Source organism: Myotis nattereri (genome assembly GCF_964212035.1).
Source record: "Myotis nattereri genome assembly, chromosome: 15".
Lineage (NCBI taxonomy): Eukaryota > Metazoa > Chordata > Mammalia > Chiroptera > Vespertilionidae > Myotis > Myotis nattereri.
In genome coordinates, this window is record NC_138090.1 from 31,061,359 (window position 1) to 31,073,539 (window position 12,181).

At 42.1% G+C, this 12,181-nt stretch overlaps 1 protein-coding gene across 1 annotated transcript in view; it reads left to right on the forward strand.

The window, feature by feature from the left end:
* The first annotated feature begins 484 nt into the window (after positions 1–484).
* GPATCH1 (G-patch domain containing 1) overlaps positions 485–12,181 on the forward strand; it is a 50,247-nt gene continuing 38,550 nt past the window's right edge. The window contains exons 1-2 of the mRNA XM_081106676.1: positions 485–585; positions 8,101–8,235. Coding sequence (XP_080962802.1) covers positions 513–585; positions 8,101–8,235 — 208 coding nt within the window. The 5' untranslated portion in view covers positions 485–512. The remainder of the gene's footprint in view (positions 586–8,100; positions 8,236–12,181) is intronic.

Sequence of the window (12,181 nt, forward strand, 5' to 3'; positions counted from 1 at the left end):
AGCAGGTGGTGGGGTGGTGCGGAGGGGTATCTGCTGGCAGTCAGGACAAGGGGAGCCCTAGGTTGGCCGGTCAGCTGGGTATTTTCCAGCTTCACTCCAGGCGTCTCCTAGGGCGGGCTGTTGTGCCTTCCCTGGTCTCCGAGGCAACGCCTTCCAGGTCCGCCTCCTGCAGGAACTCCTAGGCACAGATCTGAGGCCAGACTCCCAGAGGTTCTCAACCTGTGGGTCGCGACCCCTTTGGCGGTTCAATGACCCTTTCACAGGGGTCGCCTAAGACCATCCTGCATATCAGATATTTACAGTACGATTCATAACAGTAGCAACATTACAGTTATGAAGTAGCAACAAAAATAATTTTATGGTTGGGTCACAACATGAGGAACTGTATTTAAAGGGCCAGAAGGTTGAGAATCACTGGGCCAGAGGCTTAGGTTTGCGGAGCGGAAAGAGCGGAAGGCTTTTGGCCTGTCGAGGCCCCCGTAGCGAGGGGGCGGGGCCCGGCAGGGAGCAGGATGGCGGCCCGGGACAGTGACAGCGAGGAGGACTTGGTCAGCTATGGGACAGGCTTGGAGCCACTGGAAGAAGGTGCGAGTCTGTTTGGGGTCCAGGATTTGGGGAGAAACGCATAACACTGTGCGGGCCTTGGCTGGCCCGGGGCCAAGACTCCCAACTGCGGGCGCTGGGGACAGCGATGCGAGGCGTGCGCCGAGCTTTCGGGGCTCACGTTCTGCAGCGACGGACGAGAGACTCAGGGATGGGAAACAGCAAGATGCCGAGACAGGCTCCTGGGAGAGTGGGGTTGGGTGGTCAGGCAATGTCTTTACGAGGAGAGCGTATTTGAGGTCAGATTTGAAACAGAGGAAGGAACCAGCCGTACGAGATCTGGGGGAAGAGCATTTCAGGTGGCACGGCAGAGGCAAAGGCTCTGAAGTCGGGGCCAGTTTTGCAGATGGAGGGACAGGCAGGACTGGTGTCGGTGGAGCGGAGAGTGTAGGAGTGTGGGAGAGTTTACACCGGGGAGAGGTGTACATTTTAAAGATTACCTGTTTTGAGAATAGGCGTCGGGTTGGGGGTGGCCAAGAGCGAAGCAGGGAGATCAGCGAAAAGAGGTCTGGAGATGATGATGCTTGGACTGGAGTGTTAGCGGTGGCCACGGTGATAAGTCGTGTCCTGGGTCCAGATATACTTTGAAAGCAGAGCTGACAAGCTTGCTGGTGGGATGTAGGGGAGGGCAAGGCAAGCAAGCTTCTCTCCCATGTTCTGGCCTGATCCTCTTAATGACTTGATTTGTTCAGCAAAGTATGTATTGAATGCCCAGTAAGGACTGGTGGCAGTTCTTTCCCTGTGGGGAAGAGGAAGGAAGCATGGCTGGGAGTTCCTTGCAGACCTCCTATTGGTGAGATCTCTTTCCTACCCTGACCACATCCTGCTGGCTGGTTGTACTTCTGGGACGTTTCCACTGGCCCTTTTATTACTTATGAACAGTTGTAATCATTAGAAACTTCTGCCATATACTGGCCCTGCTGCCATCCTCTGCTTACGAAAGACGGAGAAAGGCTAGTCTGCTGAAAGCTCTTTGTGTGTTTGAAGACAGCCTTTGAATTTCTTTTAAGGCATCTCTGTACCACGCTTAACATCCTCAGCTCTCTGATACATTCATTTACAGTCCTCTACCCTAATTTGTTAAAGCATTTCTCCAAGTATGGTACCGGAGTGTGGGTAGAACAGGGCCGTCACGACTGTGTCCTTCATTCTAGACTGAATTTCTTTAATACAGTCTAAGATTACATTAGCTTCATTGGAAAATACATCACCCCATGATCTCAAAGAATTTGTTGACAAAGATCCTTTATTTAAAGAGTTTCAAATCTAGTTAAGAGCTGTCAACTTGTTAAGAAATGTTCAAGCCTGTAGATAATTGTTAGAGTTTGAGTTTCTTTGAACCAAACAGGATATGCCTGGAAGCAAGATCTCAACAGACTAAAAAAAATGCCTCCCAAAATGATAGTTTACCAAAATGATCATTTACAAGTGTGGTTTATTATTATTATTATTATTATTATTATTATTATTATTGCATTTGGCCTGCCCAGTGTTGCTCAGTGGTTGAGTGTCAACCCATGAACCAGATCATGGTTCGATTCCCTGTCAGGGTACGGGCTCCATCCCCAGTAGTGGGTGTGCAGGAGGCAGCTAATCAATGATTCTCTCTCATCATTGTGTTTCTACCTCTCTCCCCCTCCCTCTCCCTTCCTCTCTCTGAAATCACTAAAAAAAGCATTTGGCCCTGGTCCATGTGGCTCAGTTGGTTGAGCATCTTCCCATGCACCGAAAGGTTGCCAGTTCGATTCCTCATCAGGGCACATGCCCAGATTGTGGGATCAATCCTGGTCTGGGTGGATGCGGGAGGCAACCAATCAACATTTCTCTTTTATTTTTTTAAAAATATATTTTATTGATTTTTTACAGAGAGGAAGGGAGAGGGATAGAGAGTTAGAAACATCGATGAGGGAGAAACACCGCAGGGATGTGCCCGCAGCCAAGGTACATGCCCTTGACTGGAATCGAACCTGGGACCCTTCAGTCCTCAGGCCGACGCTCTATCCACTGAGCCAAACCAGCTAGGGCAACATTTCTCTTTTAGATGGGTATTTTTCTCCCTCTCCTTTCTTCTCTCTCTAAAATCAATAAAAACATAAACATTAAAAAAAAAAAGGCATTTGGAGTTAAGGAGGGGACCTAAGGAAGATTAAATGAAATTGAGAGAAAGCAAGGTGGGGATTAGATTACAGGGCAGTAACAAGATTATGTGCTCCCTTGAAGGAGGTTACATCTCTGAGGGGTCTGAAAAAAGAGGATTTCTTTGTCATTTCAAAGATGTGTTAACCTAGATACACAAGAATAATGGACAGGGCTTGCTTAAGGCAAAGATAAATCTTCCTAGAAAAGTTACATGCTTTGGGTGTGACTACTCACCATGACATGCCTGTTAAGAATTTATGTTCAGATCACCCTATGAGGTCACTGGTCTTGTCAGATTTATTGTAGAACCCCCTTTTCATCCACAGAACGAAAGTACAAGGTTCACAAGTGCAAAAGTATGTGACGGTAGACAGGAAATAACCTATGCAAGCTAGCAGGAAAACTTGAGAAGGCAGCATGGGATCCTTTGGAAACTGGTTTGAACTTAGCTATGCAGGGCAGGGGTTAAATGGGCGTGATGGTTTATAACCATCTTAGGCAGCTGTTCATATCTATTCTATATTTCTGGTCTTATAGTTGTTTCCTTGTGAAGTGACGTATTGTATGTAAGTCATCAACCACTTGACCTATATTTTTCTAAATCTTCCTGTTTTGATGCTGCACGAAATCTGAAATGAAGCCTAATGGCCTAACCTTGCTTTCGAAGTGGAAGGAAAGGACATTTGATTTGTAGATTTTTCTTTTTCCCACGGCCTGAAATCATCCTTTAAATTCTCACTATTAGAAGTTTTTAAAAATATACATATATATTTTAATTTTTATTTTATTGATTTTAGATAGAGCGAGGAAAGGAGAACAAGAGAGAGAGAATAAGTCAGTTTGTTGTTCCACTTATTTATGCATTCATTGGTTGGTTCTTGTATGTGCTCTGACCCAGGATCGAACCTACAACCTTGGTATATAGGGATAATGCTCTGACCAACTGAGCTACCCAGCCAGAAGTTTCTGAGTATTGATTTATTGTTTCCCAAGGTCTTTGAAGTTTAAATGCACTCTGAGTACATTTTACATTATAACATACTAGACCCATAATCATTTTTGCTTCCTGCTTTGAAGTCTTAGTGACAGGTTAGACAAACATTGTTAGGGGAAAGACTCCACCACTTAATTAAAGTTGCTGTCCCTGATAGAAAGGTTTATTGGCTGCACTGTCACACACAGACCCAGAGACATCATAGGCCCTCTGGCCTGGAAGGAGGCGGGCACCAGTACTTACCTACTCTTTCCTTAGACACTTTCACTTGGCTCTAGAATTGTCACCTCCAGCTCATCCTGTTACCGGAGGGGTGTGTGCCCCAGGTGGGTCTCCTAGGGCTCACTTGTAGTGTGTAGATTCTTGACTTCATGAAGGAAAGATTTCACAACATGAGTCCAGGTGGTTTTGAGAGTATGTTTATTGAAGGTGGGGACAGTGAAATAAAGGAAGGGCTTATGGTAGAAGAAACAACAGGAGAAAGTCAGAGAATAGGGGGCCTTGGAGACAGGTTCAGGGGGTAAGCCTGGGTCGAGATGCTGCTACCCACTGCTCCCCTGATTGCAAGGCTTGTGGGGACTCTTAAAGTTTAGGAGAAAAAGAGCAAAGATACAAGGCTTGGGTGTGCTCTAGTGAGAGCACACTGTGGAACCTTTGTCTTGAGGCTTTTTAAGTCTTTTCTTGGCTGGCTGGAATCCTAGGGGAGATCTAAAAGGAGGGTCTTAACAGAATATTCATTAGCTTTCCAGGCGTGTCCTTCAATATGTTGATTCATCAAAATGTGCATATAGACAGGTCAGGGTTATTTTCTGGTTAGTTTTATTTGTAAAGAAGGCATTGAAAAGGGACTGGGACTGAGGCTGGTCTGCCCAGGGACAGTCTGGAATGTGTAAACCATTTGCCCCTAAGTGTCCTTGGTTAGGGAAGATAAAATCTTGTGATTTAGTAGCTGGCTGTAAATTGCTCAGATTATTTGGCCTTGTCTAATTATTTTGTCTCAGTTTCTTTTATTCCACTTGTCAAGGACTTTCCCTAGCTTACTATCCTGCTTCAATCCTGAACACAAATTAGTTTTAGGACCATTTTCCTCCTCCTTGATGCTGTGACTCTCCCACTTAAAACGATCTGGCACAGCTGGTGTGGTGCAGTGGTTGAGCATTGACCTCTGAACCAGGAGGTCACGGTTCGATTCTTGGTCAGGGCACATGGACTCGATCCCCAGTGGGCGTTATGCAGGAGACAGTCCATCAGTGATACTCTCATCATTGATGTTTCTATCTCTCTCCCTCTCCCTTCTCCTCTGAAATCAATAAAAAAAAAAAAACTATCTGTGGCTCCCATCACCCATAAGACATATCACAGACCCTGCAGCACCATGTTCAAGGCCTTCTTCATGATCCTCCCTTCTGGTTTCATGTTACATTCCTTCCCTGCCATCCAGGCAGACTAGACTGCTTTCTCAAGACATCTGACATTACCCTTTTAGGCCTCTGTTGAAAATTGTGTTCGTATTTGCAGCTATCAAATCCTGCTCCTGGTCAGAGAGACGATGATGTTGTGCTCTTTACACACTGTCAGAAGAGTTCCTATACACGCAGGTCTCCTCTGCCAGGCGCTGGGCACCCTGGGATCAGGGGTGGAGTTGCATTCAGTATTCCATACGTAGGATCTAGAACAGGGCTGCGTCCATGTGAGGCCCTCAGTAAACTTTCGGTCAGGGGTGAGTGGAGGACAGTATGGGTGGCATCCCTGGCTTGGAAGCAGAGTTGGGATCTGAGTTCAGCTTTGTGCTATTAGCTGTGGACCTCAGGGCAGATACTTAATCAAAGCATCTTTATCAGGGTATGATGAATGAAATAACATGTGTGACAAGAAGGGGTTAGTTATTATTAGTAACAATAATTATAAGCAGGCCTGGCTAAAATGCCACCTTCTCCCTGGAGTAGTTAAAGGTGGCGCCTCCTCGGGAGTCCTGTGGTTGGCCCTCATCATCTATAGCCATGGGTCCCGAGCAGTTATCTGCAGATCTTGCCTCCCCTTTCAGATCAGAAGCATCTGGAGAACAGAGCAAGACCAGCACCCAGCATTGGGAGGACCTGCCTCTCTCACATTCACACGATGACTGTTCCCCACAACAAAATGGCAATAGGCGCTAATGTTGAGAAACCCCTCCTTTGCCAAAAATCATGCCAAGTGCACATGCACATGTTTACTGCATTTCTAAGATATGGTGGAAATCTTGGATTGTGGGTCCTAAATTGTCAGTTCTTTAGAGTGAAATGTAATTATAGCTGAAGTTAACTGAGCTTTGCTAAGATCAGATCTCTGAATGTGGTATTTAATTCTCAGCACGAATCTATAAGATAGGCTCTGTTAGTGCCCTTATTTTGTAGTTTTGGAGCTAAGGCTTATGGAGATCAAGTAACTTGCCCAAGTTTACAGAGCTAGCAAGTAACAGGGTAAGGGGATTTGAGCCCAGATCTGTTGGTCTTCAAATTCTGTGGGTTACTCTTGACTACCCTCCTGTGGATTATACTCCAGAAATGACCTAGAGACCTCATAAGCTACAAGTAAGAATTTAAGACAGTGAGACTGGAAGTTACTTTACTTTTTTTCTTTTTAAATATATTTTTACTGATTTCAGAGAGGGAGGGAGAGAGAGAGAGATAGAAACATCAATGATGAGAGAGAATCATTGATCAGCTGCCTCCTGTATGACCCCCACTGGGGATAGAGCCTGCAACCCGGGCATGTGCCCTGACGGGGAATCGAACCCTGACCTCCTGATTCATAGGTTGATGCTCAACCACTAAGCCACGTCAGCCTGGCAAGTTCCTTTACTTTTTGTTCCATCTTCCAGAAGTAGTAACTGGCTTAATTATTGAAGTAACAAGTACACATGAACTTTAGGACACATCTTACCTATTGTGAATAATAATAATAATAATAATGGTAATAATAATAATAGTACTACCTCGTACTTTAAAAGTATTTATTGTGTGTCCCTCTTCTTGTTAAGCACTTCACAGGCATTATCTTATTTAATTTGCATAACAATCATATGATATAGTTATTACTATTAGTGTCATCCCCATTTTATTTTTTAAATTTATTTAAAATTTGTTTTTATTGATTTTTAGAGAGAGAGGAAAGGAGAGGGAGAGAGAGAAACATCTATCGGCTGCCCCCGCACGCCCCCTACTGGGGATTGAGCCTGCAACTCAAACAAGTGCCCTGAAGGGAATTGAACCAACAACTTCGTGGTTCATGGGTTGACGCTCAACCACAAAGCCACACCTGACGGGTTCATCCCTGTTTTACAGATGAGGAAATTGAGGCACAGAGAGGTTAAGATGATTAAGTCCCAGTGCTAGTAAATGTGGAATTCCAGAGAGCTGTGACTCTCAACCCTGTGCCCTTAACTATTGTATGACTTGCTTTCTGTATTGAATGTTTGTAACTAACTTGATGGTTACTTTTATTTTAAATAGATTCAGAATTTTGAATTGGAGTTGATAAAACATATAAGTTCCTTTCTGCTTGTGTGACATAGCAACCCAACCCCTTTCAGCAAAATTGGAAAAGGAGTGAGTTTAAAGAATAGTAACTATAGCCCTAGCTGGTTTGCTCAGTGGATAGAGCGTTGACTGCGGACTGAAGGGTTCCAGGTTCGATTCCGGTCAAGGGCACATGCCCAGGTTGGGGGCTCTATCCCCAGTAGAGGGTGTGCAGGAGGCAGCCGATCAATGATTCTCTCTCATCATTGATGTTTCCATCTCTCCCTCTCCATTCCTCGCTGAAATCAATAAAAATATATTTAAAAAAAGAATAGTAACTATAGAATCAGAAGATTCCCAGAAATAAGGAAACTTAAGATTTGGAAAAAATGGGCAATACCTAAGGAAAAATTCTGGAGTTGGGAATGATATGAAGTTCTAGAAGAGACACAGAAGTGTTTTTTCTGTTGCAGACTTATGCCTGCCATGTGCCACACCAGCAACTTCCTCCTTCACTGCCAGCAGATTTTTTCCCATCTATTTGTACTCTCCTCCCTGGCCAATATAATTCAGTTTTCATAATGAAAGTTAGTGGGAAAAGCAGGCCATTTTTTCTAAAAAATATTTCTAATATAAATAAAAGACATCTATAATTGCTTTAGACTATAAAGAAACTTGGTAAAATTAATACTTCCTAAGCTGTATAAGCTAGTGAAGTCTAGGAATAGGAATGTAATTAAAATTACTATATTTGATGTTACCGGAAGTGAACAATTTATTATATTTAAGAAATGACATCTTCCTTAATTTTTTTTCTAATCCACTATCCCCATTCTTCTTTCTCATTCAAAATATTTTTTTTTTCAGGTGAGAGACCAAAGAAGCCAACTCCTCTTCAGGATCAGACTGTCAGAGATGAAAAAGGAAGGTATAAGCGGTTTCATGGAGCCTTCAGTGGAGGGTTTTCTGCTGGGTACTTCAACACTGTCGGCTCAAAAGAAGGTATGCTTTTCCTACTTACAGCTATATTCTTGCTAAAGCAAGTGATTGAAATGTCACAAGATTCTCGTCTCCCTACCTCTCTTTTTAAAAAACTTATTATAACATTTGAGTACATACATTGTACACTTTTGTCTTCTCTCAACATTTGGAATGTTTCCAGACTCAGGTTTGATTGATTGCAACCTGAAGATGAGTTTTTTTCACTAACATAAACTATAACTGGATGATAAAATGATGATAATGACTTCCGTTTTACATTGCATCTTGCCATGCACAAAGTACTCTCACCAGATCCACTCAGTTAATCATTGTCTCACACGGCGCAGTGACTAAGGAGGGCAGGTGTCACAGTCGTTTTGTAGGTGAAGCTGAGGATCAGACTCCGCTATCCTGACATGGGACCAAGCCCTCACCTGTCAGTACATGCTCTCAACCTGGAGAAAATCTGTTAAATTTTTCACATGGTGCAATGTAATATATTCTGCATTCATTAAAGTAATGTATGTTTTTTAATGTTTTAACATAGAAACTGGAGGAAAAATGGTTTGTATATCTCAGATATGAATAGAAGATGGACTAATTAACTCATGTAGGAATTAAGAACAAGATAGGACAGATTTTATATATATATATATATATATATATATATTTATTTATTTATAAAAAAAATAAGTTTTAATATAGCCAGTAATACTATAATAACTATATATGTTGTTAGATGGATACTAGATTATCAGGGGATTACTTCATAAATTATATAAATGTCTAACTACTATGCTGTACACCTGAAACTAATATAATATTGTATGTCAACTATAATTGGAAAGTAAATTAATTAAAAAATAACTTGTACACAACAACAATGGTAAAATAAAGATGAAAAGTAATGCAGGAAAGAAAGAAAAAGAACCATGTAAAAAAATGGTTGGTGTAAATAAGATGTTAAAGCTCAGTATTCAGGCCCTAACCGGTTTGGCTCAGTGGATAGAGCATCGGCCTACGGACTCAAGGGTCACAGGTTCGATTCCGGTCAAGGGCATGTACCTTGGTTGCGGGCACATCCCCAGTGGGGAGTGTGCAGGAGGCAGCTGATCTATGTTTTTCTCTCATCGATGTTTCTAACTCTCTATCCCTCTCCCTTCCTCTCTGTAAAAAATCAATAAAATATATTTTTTTAAAAAAAGCTCAGTATTCAGAATGTGTAAAGATCAGTTCAGTAGGCAAATGATCAAAGTATTTGAACAGTTTACTTCAGGTAAGATAGAATACTACCAGTATGTGGAATATTTAGCTTTATTTTTTTAAAAAAGCAAATTAAGATAATTAAACTAAATTAAGACACTATGAAAATAACATATTATTACAATGTTTAAAATGGCAGTAGGGTTTGTGAAGAAGGAAGCACACAAATACACTCCTGATTATTATAATTATGGCTGTGTTGCAGTTTACAATAGCTAAGATCTGGGAACAGCCCAAGTGCCCATCAGTAGATGAGTGGATAAAAAAAGCTGTGGTACATTTACACAATGGAATACTATGCAGCAGTGAAAAAGAAGACTCTCTTACCCTTTGAGACAGCATGGAGGGACCTGGAGAGCATCATGCTAAATGAAATAAGTCAGTCAGAGAAAGACAAGTATCACATGATCTCACTCATATGTAAAATCTAATTAACAAGATAAACGGATGAATGGAGTGGATCCAGAGACATGGAAGCATGGAACAGAGCAGAATCTCTAATGGATGGGAGGTGATCATATGTGCATATATGCATAATCCATGGATGTAGACAGTGGGGTAGTGAGGGGCTGGGGAGGGGGAGTGGGTGGAAGTGGGTTGGAGGGAGTCGATAGGGGAAAAAGGGGGACATATGTAATACTTTCAACAATAAAGATTAAAAAATAATAATAAAATTAAATCTTTCAATTATGAAGAAGAATATAATTATGGCTGTATTGCATATTATAATTAAAAGGTAAGACCAGGTCAAATGATTACTCAGGTAGGCTGTGATATGTTAATATACTGAAATAGCTCTTTACCATTAGGAGTGACAGATTCAAGGGCTCTGCAGAAATAGGGAAAAGACTACAGAAATCGAAAGTGGAGGAAGGTGCTGGGCCCACGGTATTGCCCAAGAGAGCAGATTCTTACTCTCCTGGGGAATCAATCTCCCGGGTTGACCCAGAAACCTGCTCCACCCATCTGCCAATAGTAGATCTAGCCTATACTCCTCAGCAAGAATTGTAGGATATCAGAAAGTAGAGAAATCTGTCACTCTTAGAGAAATCTAAAGAAGCTTATCTGCAGAGGGTTACAGATGCATTTGATGGCCAGAGCATTCTCTCTCTTTAGTCAGGGCACATGCTTAGTGACTGTGGATGGGGAACAGGAGGGTTAGTTATAGGACTCAGGTGTTTGATGGAATTGGGGGCCTGCTATGGCTATTGCCTGCCCTTAGCCAGTGGTTCTCAACCGTGGCTGCACATTAGAATCACCTGGGAATCTTTTTAAAATCCTGATTTCTGGGCTTCATCCTCCAGAAATTCTGTTTCTTTGTTATGGGGTGGGGCCACAACATTAGTAACAAAAAAACAGAATTTCCGGAGGATGAGGCCCAGAAATCAGGATTTTTTTTTTAATTTTTAATTTTTATTTATTTATTATTTATTTATTTATCTTTAAATTCTTTATTAGTTAAGGTATTACAAATGTGTCCTCATACCCCCATTAACCCCCATCCTCACCCCCCCCCCCATGCTCTCATCCCCCTGTTGTCCATGTCCATTGGTTTGGCTTATATGCATGCATACAAGTCCTTTGGTTGATCTCTTCTGCTTACCCCCACCCTCCCCTACTTTCCCTCTGGGGATTAATAGTCTGATTGCTGTTTCTCTGTCTTTGGATCTGTCCCTGTTAGAAATCAGGATTTTAAAAAGATTCCCAGGTGATTCTAATGTGCAGCCAAGGTTGAGAACCACTGCCTTAGACCAAAGTCCTTGGGTTAGGCACCCTGAATGTTATTTGCATTGCTTTTGTAACTCTCTCTTTTGCCATTCTTTCTTGGCTGACTGTACCTTGACATATTGTTTCTTTTATTTTTTTAAAAAAATATATTTTATTGATTTTTTACAGAGAGGAAGGGAGAGGGATAGAGAGTCAGAAACATCGATGTGAGAGAAACATCGATCAGCTGCCTCCTGCACACCCCCTACTGGGGATGTGCCCGCAACCCAGGTACATGCCCTTGACCAGAATCGAACCCGGGACCCTTCAGTCTGCAGGCCAACGCTCTGTCTACTGAGCCAAACCGTTTAGGTCTTCTTTTAATATTTAAATTCTTAAATTTTTTATTGCTTTTGACATACTTTTTTTTCTTATTTTTTTAATCTTTAAATTTTATTTTTTTCTTTCTTAATTTTGTTTTGTTAATCCTCACCTGAGGATATTTTTTCCGTTGATTTTTAAAAATATATATATATTTTTATTGATTTCAGAGAGAAAGGGAGAGGGAGAGAGAGAGAGAAACATCAATGATGAGAGTGAATCATGGATCGGTTGCCTCCTGCACGCCCCCTACTGGGGATCAAGCCTGCAACCTGGGCATGTGCTGTTGACCAGAATCAAACCCGGGACCCTTTAAACCATAGGCCAGTGCTCTATTCACTGAGCTAAACCAGCTAGGACTCCATTGATTTTTTTTTTTTTTTTCAGAGAGAATGGAAGGGAGGGAGAGAAACAGAGAAACATGGATGTGAAATAGACACATAAACTGATTGCCTCCCACAGGTGCCCTGACTGGGGCCAGGATCGAGCCTGCAACTGAGGTACGTGCCCTTGACTGGAATCGAACTAACAACCCTTCAGTCCATGGATCAACACTCTAACCACTGAGAAACTGGCTAGGGTTAAAATTTTTTTTTTTAATATATTTTATTGATTT